The following is a 15,850-nucleotide window of genomic DNA, read 5'->3' on the forward strand; positions in this document are numbered from 1 at the left end:
ACGAGTGGAGGTCTGGGTGCTAATCATTTGGATGAAATAATAAACAAAGGTCCGTCCTGTATGCAACATGCTTTTAGCGCACGTAAAAGAACCCACGGCGCCAAAAGGGTTGTCTCTGAAAAAAAAATCATATTGAAAATTCCACTTTGAAAGAAAACAAAAACATTTGTTGACAGAAAAAGGAGAACAGCAAATGGGTGGTGCTGCACTCTGGCGTCGTGTTGTGGCCCCGGGAGAGCAGCTCTTACTTCACGCAGAGAAATGTCTTGTGACGAAAAGAAATGCAATACAATGAAAGCCTAACATAACTGAATGGAGCACGCCAGGTGTGTTGGCCTGGAGGCTGTCACACTCTGAAACAGTGGGAACGTGTCCGCATTGCCATCCCCACTCTTTCTTCCTCCAAGTTCGCATCCATTTACATTTCTGTCATATTTCGTTGGACCTTTTAAAAAAAAAAAAATTTCTTTTCATTTTATTTTGACATATTGCCATGGGTGACAATTTTTTGCTTCATTTTTTGACTCACTTGTGTAAACAAAGTGAGTATATGTTTTAACTCGGGGTTCGGTTGTCTGTGTGTGTGTGTGTGTCTGTGTGTCCATGGTAAACTTTAACATTGCCATTTTCTCTGCAGATACTTTGTCAATTGACACCAAATTTGGCATAAAAATAGGAAAAATTCAATTCTTTCCAGTCTTCTTGTTTAAAACAATATTGTACCTTTGGAATGGGCACACAAAATTTAATAAGAAGCCAAATTATATGCAAACTGAATTCACTGGTTTTTTGGTGTTTGTGTGTGTGTGGTGTGTTGTTGTTGTTTTTTTGTTGTTGTTTTTAATTCTCTAAACTTGGCACTTTGATCTGATATTCTGACACAACAACAAGAGCAGTCATTTTTATCATTTTTTGTTCAAACAGGAACTTCTTTTGCTAAGCATGGAAGTTATATTTATTTTGCATGTCTTTGGTGCAGTTAGTAAAAAAGGGAAATTAATCTGTAATTAATGCTAGGGGGGTTAATTTGCTCTAAACTGATCTTTCTCATCTTAAACATTACATTCTGAAATTATACTCAGTACATAGAAAGCTTGTGTGTTTTATTCTCAGTGTACAGGGCTTTCACTATGTTCGTTCGCACAAGTGGTCTTTTTCGGAAAATACTAAATCAATACTACGAGTGGACTTTATACATCTTTTGGCTGAGCCCTGAAGGTCATGGGCAAAAATCAATTGCGTACACATATTTATACATATTCAAAGCGCGTGCTCGCAAGGTCGAAGGGCGACATTTTGTTTCAAGTAGTTGACCTGCCCGTTCAATCCAATATTCAATCCACAATACACGATAACATGTGATGGAAAGTTGGAGAAGGAGGCCGTTAAATATTTATTCAGAGAAAGATTTGTGAACTCCTCATCACTTACTGGATTATGCCCCAAACTGCCATAAAAATATCAACAAAATCAGTCGGAATTCACAGTAAAAAATAATAAACCATGAGAGTTAATACCCTTGATGAAACGTAAAAATTTCCAGTCTTGACTTTTTTTCAAAATTAAGTCCTTTTCACTTCATACGACGTTTATAAGTACTCGTACTTGGCTCTACATGTTATTAGTTTAACAAAATACTCAATTTTCATATTAACTTTAAAACTATAAAATTAGATGGTAAAATGGGGCGTCATTTACCCCGAGACTGATGTCAGTCATGCTTGTAGCAGACGATGCTTGTTACACACTGTGTTCGACAACACATGAAGGCGGTAGAGAAGGGAAAGAAGACCAACAACAACGGCAGAGACAGCAACCACTGATGAAATCAGTCAGCCATCCACCCTCAAAACTGACCAGTCTGACAACTTCCCACTGGCTCAGTTTCTGATCAGCGGCAGACTACCCCGGGCCTGCACTACGAAAACGACACCAGGCTAGACAACACAGTGTCACACGCCTTTGAAACACAGCCATCCTGAACAACAGATCCTGTCGACTTGATATCATCTTTATAATCAAGATCAGAACATGTGTGGGTTGAATCAATATTATTCATATCATACAATTTAATATAGATCTGAATACTATGACGTCTTGTGAATTTGAACTTTGATATTGAATTTATTCAAACTCCTCACACACACACACACACACACACACACACACACACACACATGAGAGAGAGAGAGAGAGAACAAGAAAAAATCTTTTTACATAAGGATACACAAATATTTATTAAATGAAAGAGTTGTTTGTTGTGCTCACATGTGTGTGTGTGTGTGTGTGTGTGTGTGTGTGTGTGTCTGTGAGGTTCTGTATAACTGTGCACAAAATAGTTTCAAACGTGGAATGTATTTACTGAATTACATGTGTATGAGAAAGAGACAGAGAGAGATAACAAGATAAAATTCTTTATTCATGAGGATAACAGATATATGATAAATGAATGTTTGTTGTGTTAATATATATATATATATATATATATATATATATATATATATATATATATATATATATAATGTATTTGTGGACACATGTTTTGAGCAAGCACAGAATAGATTCAAATGTGGAATGTGTTTACTGAATTAGAGGTGCATGACAGAGAGAGAGAGAGACAGAGACAGAGACATAAACAGAGACAGAGATTACAAGAAAAAAAATTATACATGAGGATACATATATATTTGTTAAATGAAAGAGTTGTTTGTTGTGTTCACATGTGTGTATCAGTGTGTGTGTGTGTGTGTGTGTGTGTGTGTGTGTGTGTGTGTGAGGTTCTGTAACAATAATATAGTATGACTGATAGCAGTTTACATAACTGATTTCAGACTGTTGAGAAACAGACCCTGGCCCGACTGATCCATTCCGGGGGGGTTGAACCATGCGTCTTGTGTATGGAATGTAACTGAACTTTATTTCTTATATGAAGTTGAATCCTTTTTCACTTAAACAAAAAACAAATTTGAGTTTGAACAATCATTTGAAACAAATACCCATGTACATTGTTGATGTCTAGATTTATTTTTAAAGCAAAAGGAAATAAAAGAAACTCAACACACTTAATGGAACCCATACAACACCTAAAACATTCACAATGCATCATTTTTTTCTAATGCATTGTGAATGCTTTAGGTGTTGTATGGATTCCATTAAGGGTGTTGAATTTCTATTTTCTTGGTTCTGCATTTTATGGTTTGTTTAACTTTTGCTATGAGTTTTGGTAAGTTTCGTTACGTGCACACAGAAGATCGGTGTATCCCACTGCCCCTCACTCCCCTCCCCCTCAGTCGAGAACTGGCATGTGGACACGAGTGAAGGTTATGGTGTTGCAGACCAGGGTGGGGGAAGCGACAGAAGGGGCGAGGGGAGGGAGGGAGGAAGGAGAGAGCACAATCTGGCTCTACGACACTTGAAACTTGTCCGAAAGAATACGCACCGAATGTGATTTGAACAATTTTAGTGGTGGATTCCATGATATATTTCGATGCGTCCTTTTTTTCTCCTCAGAAACAATGGCAGACCTTTTTTTTAATAGATCGCACAACAAGATTATTTATTTATTTATTTTTCATTTTTTCATTAAACGCGGTTCCCTAGTCAGTTGGTGTCAAAGAATGGGACCGAGAAAGGAAATTGATATGTAACTTAATTGAAAGATTACTTCTCTATTCGGCTTAATTCCGGTGCATAAAATTATTGTCTTGTTTTATGTTAGTTAAATTTTTTTATGTTGTTTTAAAAACTGTTGCTTGTCTGTGCTCATGAGGATTTGAACTGAACATTATTTCGTTTACACGTTATTATGTTCATTATGTACTGCGTAATCTTGCCACTTGAAGTGTCGCTATATTTTGTACGCCTTTTTGTTTGTGTGTGTTTTTTTCTGTACCTATGAGTCTTGACTTGAAACTTGTCTGGCATCGTTATGGGAGGGGGAGGTGTGTGGGGTGGTACTATATTTTAGACCGTCCTTTTTCTGACTTATGGTTGTTCTTTTGAGAATCCTTGTAGACATTTCTGCTCGTTTGTGCAAACAGGACAGCGTTGTACAAGCGCAAGCGCATGCGCAGACGTACGCACACTCGCTCGCACAGAGTACCAGTAAAAAAAAAATGAAAGGGATTCATTCGTTTGAGCAGGTATTGGAAAGATCCGAAGTTGTTGAGTCTTGTGAGGCAGAGAGAGGGAGAGAGACCGAGAAATGAAATTAAAATGTTCATTCAGAAGAATATCGGGCCATTCTGAAAGGACCTGAACAAGCATGCTACAGTTTCAGTTTCAGTAGCTCAAGGAGGCGTCACTGCGTTCGGACAAAACCATATACGCTACACCACATCTGCCAAGTCAAGCAGATGCCTGACCAGCAGCGTAACCCAACGCGCTTAGTCAGGCCTTGAAAAAGCATGCTACAAATCGTAATCATGTAAAAAAAAAAACAGGCATAATCTAGTTGTGTATTTCCAAACTGTAAATTAATCAATTATTAGTTAATTGCAACTGTTTGTCTTTTCAAGACTTTTTATTGTAACAAATAGAATTATATTCTTTGTTGGATGATAATAACAAAAGGCTTAATCTTTTCTTGAAATGAATTCTCTAAGATCACCATATGCACGACACAGCATAGCGACAAGAGAGAGAGAGAGAGAGAGAGAGAGAGAGAGAGATCGCATGGTTGGTGGGGTTATAAACACGGCTTAAGTTTCTGATCTGCTGTTCAGCCACGCTGGTAAGATCAATGGCATATGACTGGTGGTGGTGGTTACGTTGGGAGAGCTCTCTCTCTCTCTCTCTCTCTCTCTAGATATATCTATATCTATATATATATATATATATATATACTTTTTATTATCATATATGGTTTGTTTGTGTTTAGTTTGTTTTGTTGTTGTTGTTTGTTTATTTACATACTTTGTTTTGTTTTTGCAACTATTTTCACGTTAATCATTAATGTGTAGAATTCTTGTGATGTATGTGTAAGTGTGAATTTTCTTGTGTGTTACTTGCTGTCGATTTGTGAACCTATTAGCGATGTTATTTCGCGAATATTTACTTTGCATTTTTCTTATACACACAGTGACTATAAATGTGTATGTATGTATGCATGTGTGTCTCATAAAACAATAGCAGATATTTAGTTCGGCCAATGTGCGAATATCTCCACCGTTGAAAAATGAAAGATTCATTCATTCATTCATTCATTCATTCACTCACTCTCTCTGTCTCTGTCTCTCTCTGAAACCAGTCTGAAAAGTGATTTGTCCCTTTGAGAGGGAAGTGTGGAAAGAAAGCGGAGTGTGTGAACTTTAGGGGACACGGACAAGCAGACAGACAGACAGACAGAGGCACACAGAGACAGTGAGACAGGAGACAGAGAGCGAGACAGAGGAAAAACCTCAGTTGGGGTTATAAACATGGCTCAGGTTCCCATTATCCGCTGCTTTGCCGGGCTGGTAAGATCAATGGCGTATGACCGGTGATGGTGGTGGGAAAACTAATTGGGGAAAGAAGACGTTGATGTGTTTGGCTTTCTTTGACATTTTCTCTGTGTGTGTGTGTGTGTGCGCGCGCGCGCGCGCGCAGTTACCGTCTTATCTTTGCTTTTGTGTTGCTTCTCTCTCTCTCTCTCTCTCTCTCTCTCTCTCTCTCTCTCTCTCTTCTCTTTTTTGTCTGTTTTTTTTCCTGTATGTCTGTCTGCCTCTCTCTCTCTCTCACTTTTTCTCCCTCTCTCTCTCTTGATGAGCATTCACGCAGACCCCAAGCTCACTCGCAAGTCGCCTTATGTTTTTATTTGATACTTTTTAAATCTAATGATTCACACCTATAAGCACCAAGCCTTATGATATGGCACCGTGCAGGTGGCTAGGCTATTGTACAAGCACCAATGATAACACATGCCTTGTACCTACACCTTGTCTGGTGCCTGCAGGCGTCCCTGGAGAGCGGGGTAGTGCAGAAGTACGGCCTGTCAAAACGCCTGGAGCCGGTCAAAGGGTGTCGGCACGTCGGCAAAGCGCATATGGTGCTCAACGACTTCTGTCCCCAAATCACAGGTAAATTGCCAGGGAAAGGAGGGGGGTGTCGTGTTTTGTTTTAAAAAAAATATTTTTGTGTGTGTTTGGGGGTGGGGGTGGATGTTGATTCTTCGTTGTTCTTTGTTTTGTATTTGTTTGGTTTTTTTGTTGTTTTTTTAATTCCCTTTTGTTATCGTGTTTTCTTTTTGGGGGGTGTGGGGGTGGTAGGTAGGGTTTATCGGCCTTTCGACGTCAGCTTTACTATATGTTACTCCATGCATGTAGTTTTTGGTTGAATCCGGTTGGGTTTTTGTTGTTGTTGTTGTTGTTTTGGTTTTTGTTTTGTTTGGGGTTTTTGTTGTTGTTGTTTTTTTTTGTGTTTTTTTTTCAAACTTGTCACAATGCAGCTACATATCATGAAATCGAAAAAATTGTTCTCTCCTCCCTCATCTTAACCTCCTTCCTCCTTCCTCTACTCCCCTCCTCCCCTCGGCCACTTCATTTTACACGATGCAGTGTCTTCTTAATTATTACTAAAACACAACATTCTAAAGAGATGGAAAAAAAGAAAGAAAATTGTAATAACCTAGTTATACTTTTTTTTTTTTTTAGTTCTGTAGGCACTTGACTGGGTGACTGTATTCTTCAGCGGAGGTCCTCCTTGGTGAAGAAGTGAGCGACCTTCACTGCAGTAAAGTCTCTTCTTTGTCAACGCCTGACGATCCCTGTTATATATAAACACGTGTTTCAAATCCAAACGGTGGCCTAATGGTAAAGCGCCAGAGCAGAAAACAAGTGTCCACTGGTTCCAGTCCCATATATGGACAGGGAGTTTTACCCCCTCCCTCCTCCTCCCCTCCTCCACCAAACCTCGAGTGCTTGTCTGTGTGCTAGCCTATCGGATGAGACGATAAACCGAGGTCCCGTGCGCAGCTTGCACTTAACGCACGTAAAAGAACCCACGGCAACAAAAGGGTTGTTTCTGCCAAATTTCTGTTGAAACATCCACTTCGATAGTAAAAGACATACACTTGCGGACACATTTTATATGTGTGGCGCTGCATTGTAGCGAAGAGATCTCCCCGGGGATAACAGCCCACAGTTCACTCAGAGAAATCTGTTGTGACAAAAAAGTAACACACTACTTCTCTTCTTCTTTGTTCGTGGGCTGCAACTCCCACGTTCAATCGTATGTACACGAGCGGGCTTTTATGTGTATGACCTTTTTTACCCCGCCATGTAAGCAGCCATACTCCATTTTCGGGGGTGGCGGGGTGCATGCTGGGTATGTTCTTGTTTCCACAACCCACCGAACGCTGACATGGATCACAGGATCTTTAACGTGCGTATTTTATCTTCTGCTTGCGCATACAAACGAAGGGGGTTCAGGCGAAAGCAGGTCTGCACATATGTTTACCTGGGAGATTAGAAAAATCTCCACCCTTTACCCACCAGGCGCCGTTACCGGGAATCGAACCCGGCACCCTCAGATTGAAAGTTTAACGCTTTAACCACTCGGCTACTGCGCCCGTCATACTCCAGTACAATAAATCCAATACGAAACTAGTTTCAGACGATACTCTCCCTACCCCCCGAACCCATCCTTCATCTAAATATATTTCTGTTTAATAATTACGATGTAATAATTAATTGCAATGTTTTTAAAAGCGAATATGTGAAATGCTTTTATTTGAGAACATATGTTTATTACTCTTGTTTGATCAAGTTATCTGCGTGTGTGGGGTGGGGTGGGTGGGGGGTGGGGGGTGCGGTGCGGTGCGGGTGTGTGCTGATTATCTGGTTGTGGTTTTCCGCAATTCATCTTTATTCTTATCTTATCTGTCTATTATAATCAATGTGCAGTATAGTAGGCTATGTTTATAATTATATTGAAATAATGTTTCTTAATTCTTTCTGTTTTTACATTAAGAATACTAGTTATTACCTGCAGTGTGTGGATGTATGTATGAAACGATGTATGTGATATTTTTTTACATTTGTATCTTCGTAATATTTGTTGGGGCTGTTGTTGGCTTTTACAGTTATGGTCCCCATGTTTTTTACTTGTCTATGTTGTGATAATGCACCTGACCAAAATTCTCCAGTTGGAGATAATAAACTTATTCTTATCTTATCTTATATTATCTTATCTTATCTTATCTTATCTTATCTACCACACTTTCTTCCCCATCCACACCCCCATCCTTACAAAAACCAGCTGTCACACGGACATAAAGAATCCCCCAACCGGCAGGGATTTTACAACGCGAGGAAAGCATTGTCCCATCTCTGACTGTCCATTACATCAGGCTTAGCCATGTGGAAATGTGTTCGGATGGGGAGATGAAAGCTGGTTTTACTGCGGGGTGGGACTTCGCTGTTACCAGACCAAAACATAACAATAAAGTGGTTGTGCGAGAATACGTGCACGCGCGCTTACAACACATGCACGGGTTTACGCAGAAGCGCACAGATGCACGCAGAAATATATACACACACAAGCTGTTAATATAGGATTATTTATTATCCTTTGTGTGCAGTATTGTTTCTGTGGGGCATGGTTTTTGTGTGTGTGTTTTTTGTTGTTGTTGTTGTTGTTGTTGCTGCTGTTGTTTTTTATTTCCTTCTTCCTCCTCTGACGTTTATGTAGTCCTCTTGTGTAGTTTACAGCTTTGCTTTTGTTTTGTTTTTTTATTATTTTTTTTGTTTGCTTGGTTTTTTTAGATTTGTGTATGTGTGTGTGCACGCGCGCGCGCGCGTGCGTATGTGTGCGCGTGTGTGTGCGTGTGTATGTGTGTGTATGTGTTTAGTGGGTGTATTTTCAGTGGTGTTGACAACTAAATAATACATACTACGAAAAAAAAACCTCCAACAAGTCTTATGTATATCTATATTCATTTTCAAATTATAACAATTTCGTTGCTGTCGCTATCATTTCAATAGTGTATCCGCTTCGAGCGATTCTCTGAATGTTTCAGGCATCTTTCAAAATAATGTAAAAAGCAGTCCACGCGCACGTGATGTATATATATATATATATATATATATATGTGTGTGTGTGGGGGGGGGGGGGGGGGGGGGGACGTACATGTGGACTGCTATTTACGCTATGTATTCCCACAGCGCGCTTCGATTGAACAATAGAATGTTTGATGTGGTGTTTGAACGTGGCCATCCTTAAAGCCAGGTCAGCGCAAGGGGTTTATGCGAACTTCAGGCGAACGTCAGAAAATAAGTTTCCAAGTCTTCACAGTAAATTTATGCTTTAAATCATAGTGCACAATGACCACAAAATCACTCATGCGTAGATAGGGGTTCCCTGCAGACAGTTTTGAAGCTGACAGAGTAGTCAAGTGTAACGGTGTAGCCTCTCCTGACGACATGACTTATCAGGCGCTTATCTGCCAACACAGTGTACGTGTACACATGTTAAGCAGTATATTTCTCTACCAGAGTATAGATAATGTATCAGCCTTGAGTCAATCATTGTTACCTTTAATTCTATTCATGGATCATATTATCATCTTCACATTACACTATTTGGCATTAATGTGATATTTTAAATGCTCACCTTCAGGCACTTCAGCTCCCAGCATTTTCCTCATGTGTGAACTGTGAGAAACACCCTTCTTTCATTTCAGTGCTGTATGTCAGTGTCACTCGTTTCTATGTTTGTCTCACCGCATGTTGATTTCGGCACTTGCAGACAAAGGCTTAGATCTTTAGCATTTCTGCATCTGGTGCAAATATTGATTCACCATCTATATCAACATAAATATTGTTGCTGTTGACTGAACGAGTGGATATAAGTAAACTTGGTCTGCTTTAGAATCGGCACCACCACATACATTTTCACTGAGGTCGATTTCATGACCGTCAAACTCGTTGGAATCGTCAGTTCCATCAATGAAGTGCTCGTTTAGAAAAATGTCGTCTTCATCGCTTAATGAAATAAATGTTTGCATTGCAAGCATATCTTGCCAGGAAATTGTGGAGTTTTTGTTGTCTTATGTTTTCCTTGGCGTAGCTATGTTGAAACGACCCTAGGCGCTGAGTGGATGATTTCCCCACGTGATCTCTCTTTGCCAAACCATGTATAATTCGACTCATCGTTGACCGAATTGGTCAAGTTGTAGGCGATCAGAATGAATGGTTACATATTTTAAACATATTTAAAGGCAAACGAAAACACGATTACACATCTACATAGTACACTATGAGATAGAAGAAAGCCTAAAGGTAACCAAGTCAAAATCTGAAAATCGACAACCTAACCCCATCCGTATAAAATCGCCGCTTGCGGCAAAGTTTGTCAGGCACAAAGTGACTCACTGTTGCTTGCGGCCCTCCCCTCCCAGTGAACGTAAACAAGCCCACACACGCTGACGCACACACACATATACCAAAAGCCTGACTCTGTTCTTGTTTTATTTCAATCATTTATCTTCACCGTATCTTTTACTTTATTATGTTTTAATGTGTAATACATGTTTCTTTTGTTTAATTACCTTATTTCATTTGATGGTATGTTTTTACACGAACCTAATTTAGCCTCTCAAAGCCTGACCAGTGCGTGTGGTGTATGTAAAGGTCAGATATCTGCGCCTTTTCATTATTCTATTCACAGAGAACAGTTTCTTGAAAGTGAAACTGAGGCAGTTCCCGCCCTTGTGTGTGATGCTTTCAGTGGACCCGCAGTCGTACAAAGTGCACCTGCTGACCCGGGACAAGGAGGGGAAGGAGAAGAAGGAGTACCTGACGTGTCCACCAGCCTCCCGTCTGGCTCTTGCGCAGCGCTACTTCCTCTTCTGAGAAAGCTTCCGGTCTGCCACTTCCTGTCAGCACCGCCCGGCTGGTTTTGTTGTTGTTGTTGTTGTTGTTGCTGCTGTAAGGACTGTTTGACGAGAGGAGAGACGCCTGGCTGTACGGTTCTGGCGGCAAGTGCCTTCCATTTCCAGCCATCTTTTTTTTCTTTCTTTTCAGCTTCTTTTATTCCTGTAGTCTTTTCCCTTCTTATTCTTTTTTCTATTCTGTCAGCCCACACCCCTCCTCATCCCCAACCCATCCCTCCCTCCCCCACTCACCCCATACACAGCCACCTCACAGGCTTATTCCAGCTTCAGAGTAATGTGTCCCTCTCGGTACACTCTCCCCCGCCCACTTTCCCCCTCCCGTCCCCCCTTTCTTACCATGCCGGTGATTTCAAATCAGAGCCTACCCCCCAACCCCACCGCCTCCCCTCCAATCCCCCAAAGCCCCCAACCCAAACCCTCCGGATAAAAGACTAAAACAATCCTCTGTACACCTGGAGAAGATCGATTTAGTTCCTTTCTTTATTTCGTTTATTCCAGTGTTGCAGATGTTCATCGAATTTTGTTCCTTTCTACGCACAGGTGTTTGAAGAGAGAGACTTGATACGATGACTGGCATCACTCAATATATCTGGAACTCTGTCGGAACAAGGCGCTCAAGAACGTGCACCTCAACAATCGTTTGTCTTTCGTTTTTGTTGTTGTTTTTTCAGCGACCGGAAAGGCTGCATCTAATGTGGGACAACCTTTCCACCGATCTCCCGGATCTTCCAGAGTGCGGTTCTTGCTTGTTTGTAGTTATTTTTTCAGGGAGTTGTTTGTTGTTTTCATGGGATCCATGCTGGTAGTCAGTGTAACGAATTTGCCTTGGAGAAATGTGCTCTGTTTGTTGGCTTTACATCACTTGTACATCATCTCTGTTGGCTTTACATCACTTGTACATCATCTCTGTTGGCTTTACATCACTTGTACATCATCTCTGCTTGTTGGCTTTACATCACTTGTACATCATCTCTGCTTGTTGGCTTTACATCACTTGTACATCATCTCTGCTTGTTGGCTTTACATCACTTGTACATCATCTCTGCTTGTTGGCTTTACATCACTTGTACATCATCTCTGCTTGTTGGCTTTACATCACTTGTACATCATCTCTGCTTGTTGGCTTTACCTCACTTGTTCATCATCTCTGCTTGTTGGCTTTACATCACTTGTACATCATCTCTGCTTGTTGGCTTTACATCACTTGTACATCATCTCTGCTTGTTGGCTTTACCTCACTTGTTCATCATCTCTGCTTGTTGGCTTTACATCACTTGTACATCATCTCTGTTGGCTTTACATCACTTGTACATCATCTCTGCTTGTTGGCTTTACATCACTTGTACATCATCTCTGCTTGTTGGCTTTACATCACTTGTACATCATCTCTGCTTGTTGGCTTTACCTCACTTGTACATCATCTCTTCGTTTTCTCTGTTTGAGATTGGGAGGCGAGGGAACTAGGAAATGCACTGCTACGCTATCTTGTTCTTGTGTTTTCTAATGGTTATTACTTGTTGAGAAAAATGGTAATGTTTACTGATTATATATTAATATTTATAATTTAACATTTCATTCTGTCTTAACAGGTCAGCATTTTACAATGCATTGAATCTGAAAAGCAATCGAAAACCTACAAAAATCGCTCCTTACCAGGGTTGAGTATGATTTACTGTGTATATCTCAGATGAATACGTGACGATTTTCTGGTACATTTGATGAATAAAGAAAGTGTCCCATCATTTGGAAAACACACACACACACACACATACACACGCGCGCACGCGCGCGCACGCACGCATGCACGCACAAACACACACAGAGAGAGAGAGAGAGAGAGAGAGGATTGTGCCTGAATTTGTTACTGTTTTGTATGTGTGTGTATTATATTTCTTTCGTTTTTTCGACCAGCGAAGAGAGCAACGTTCAGAGCACTTTAAGAAAACATGTGTCCGCGGACCAGCATGCAAACCAAGCCACGAAAAAAACAAAAAAACAAAAAAGCACACGTAGAAACCCGATGTGTATTGCTGTTTTGTTGTTGTTTGTTTTTTGACTCTCTTGTGTAAACAAAGTGAGTCTATGTTACAACCTGGCGTTCGGTTGTCTCTCTGTGTGTAGTAAATTTTAACATTGCCATTTTCTCTGGAAATACTTGTCTGCCAATACCAAATTCAACTTAAACATAGTATGAAAAAAATGTTCACAGTCATATCAATAATAGCTTGTAAATCTCCCGAATCAAGCCGTATTTCCGGAGCATTAACAGTTTATTTCGTTGAGGTTCGTTCCGAAATCCGAAAATTCTAAAAACCGCTTCCCACTGACTTGCTGAAGGTACGTTGTATTTGGTGAGAAGACATGACATCGTTTTTCTTGTTCACAATTAAAAGAAAAGAAATACAAATTCTGGGCAGAACATATACAGTGAAACTAACTACACCATCACCGTGTTTACTGCATATAAATATCCTAAAGTGGACACTGAATTATCTTGACTGGAATGAACATAAAAGAAAAACTGAATCGATCGTTGTAGACTGGTTCGTGCAGATCTAGAGATCTACCATGTGTTGCGATGTGCTTTACCGCTGAAATAAAAGAATAACTGAGATATAATAAAACACACAAAAACATGATTTAAACGGCGTAATTACGTTCAACACCATCACCAGAACCGGAACACTTCAAGTGTAACGATATGCTAGAGTCGTTGAGCTGGCCTTCTCTGGAGAAGCGACGCCAGACCTCCAGGCTGTCGATGCTACACAGAATCTACACCAGTCAAGCCCACTTTCCGAACGTCAAAAGGAAACTCAGCCCGCTGCCGTCTCGCCAACGCCGACGACACAACCAACAGTTTTCCATCATCGCCACCAGAACACAGTACAGAGGCTCTTCATCTTTGCCTAGGACCATCATAGACTGGAACTGCCTGCCCCAAGTAGCTGTAGAGGCCAAAACACTTGACACTCGTGTCAAGAGTCTCCAAGCAGTAAACACCACTCCCCCTCCACACGCACACACATACACACCCCACGCAATCTCCCCTACCCCACCCCCACCTCTCCCACCCCGATCCCCTATCCCGCTGCCTTCTGTTCCTTCTCAACCCCTCAATTCCACTGAACAGCAGTGGAATGATGCCACCTTCACCCCTACCTCTTCTTCACATCATCAAGGATAACCAACTGCAAAATATTAGCCGCGATCCCCCCCACCCCCACCCCCTGCGCTCCCCCTCCCCCACCGCCCCAGCCTTCCCCCCTCCCCACCCGGATTTAGGTGCCAGAATAATCAACTCGTATGATTGTGGGCCCTCAACAATGAAGAAGAAGAAGACTTCTATTTTTCGCATGAAGAAGAAAGCAAAGAAAGAGGAAAGAAATTTACTCCATTGACGTCAGATGCGCCGTAGCAGTGGGGATTAGTCTGCTTGCTTCGGAACTGAACATGCATGGTTCGATCCCGCTCCCTCGCCCTTTTTTTTCTTTATCTCCCAAGCTTAGACACACACACTCACACACGCTCACACACACACACACACACACACATATATATATATATATATATAGAACACTTTTAAACGATTTTTAAAATCTCTTTTTCGTCTCCTCGTGATTCCTTTACTTGATAAAGCGTGAAGTACAAGTGAGTCATGACGGCTTTGCATCTTGTTTTGTTGTTATTTTGTTTGTTTGTTTTATATTACCAGTTTGTATGGAACACGGCAGAGATAAAGTTGACAAAACAAAAGCAGTACATTTCTGTTTCGCATCTGCTTTTCAGAAACTCATTAAGTACATTGTATTAAGATGGCAAAATGAAGTTTAAAATTGTATGACACATAGAATGGGTATCATTCCCTTTAATTGCAATTATTTCCTTTCAGGAGATGACGATGAGATATCTTTCCCTAAAATGTATTATTCCTTACTTGTACGGTATTGTTCAAACTACAACCAAAAGATGGTCAGATGCGTAAATCTTTAAAATATGATCGTTTTCTATGGTGTCCATCCTCATTGTGGCAAGATGATCATCTATTATTGTCAGTTTTGACTCGCGTGTATGACAAAACAATGCATAGTGGCTGGAATTTTGTGCATTAATCTCATCTGAAACCTTTTTGATTTAATTTCCACAGTATTCTAAATCATCCTCAGAGTCATTCCCCAGTTGATTTCTACATTCAGTTTGCCAATCTTTCGGAAGAATATCATAACCGTAAGGTTCTTCCATTTTTCACTGAGTATAGCAGATGTGTCGTTCTTGAAACGTTTGGTTAGCAATTATTTTCAAAATGCATATGTGCTTATTTGGTTGGTATTTTTTAAAATTTTATTTCATTTTTCAAACTGTGAAAGTGATGATGATGAGCTTTTCAGCTTCTCTTTGTCTTACTCCTCTCTATCTCTGTCTCTGTCTTTGATCCTCTCTTTTCTCGTTCTCCTTTAGCTATGTCGTGTTGTATATGGCAGTTTATTACTATCATATTCATGATGTATAATGTATATACTGTTTTGATGTAATTATTGTTTCTTTTTTTATCGAGGGCTAGAAGAAAAAAAAGAACATTGTCTTGCTTACCTTATTACTACCAGAAAATAAGATTGATTCAGTTTCTTACTCTAGCTCTCTCTCTCTCTCCTCTCTCTTCTCTCTCTCTCTCTCTCTCTCTCTCTCTCGGCCTCTGCCTCTCTCTCCCTCCCCACTCTCTCTCTCTCTCTCTGTCTCTCTCTGTCTCTGTCTCTGTCTCTCTCTCTTTCTCTCTCTTCCATTGAGCAGAACATTGTATAGTAAATAGGTAGTTGTTAATACATTTCTGCGTCACTCAGTAATGATAACAGAAGACGAGAGACCAACACGCGCTGAAACTAGTGACTGTATGTGTATCATACTGCTTCGTTATACGTGTCATCCATGCACCGTGTGTATTTAGGATGACCAACAATAAACAGATAGTTTAGTTTCATTTGA

General features: G+C 40.5%; 1 protein-coding gene across 1 annotated transcript in view; it reads left to right on the forward strand.

Annotated features, from left to right (window-relative positions):
* Positions 1–15,845, forward strand: part of LOC143287558 (urease subunit alpha-like) — a 91,322-nt gene extending 75,477 nt beyond the window's left edge. The window contains 2 exon segments of the mRNA XM_076595647.1: positions 5,933–6,056; positions 10,705–15,845. Coding sequence (XP_076451762.1) covers positions 5,933–6,056; positions 10,705–10,829 — 249 coding nt within the window. The 3' untranslated portion in view covers positions 10,830–15,845.
* The last annotated feature ends 5 nt before the right edge of the window (positions 15,846–15,850 follow it).

Source organism: Babylonia areolata, chromosome 11, assembly GCF_041734735.1.
Source record: "Babylonia areolata isolate BAREFJ2019XMU chromosome 11, ASM4173473v1, whole genome shotgun sequence".
Taxonomy (NCBI): Eukaryota; Metazoa; Mollusca; class Gastropoda; order Neogastropoda; family Buccinidae; genus Babylonia; species Babylonia areolata.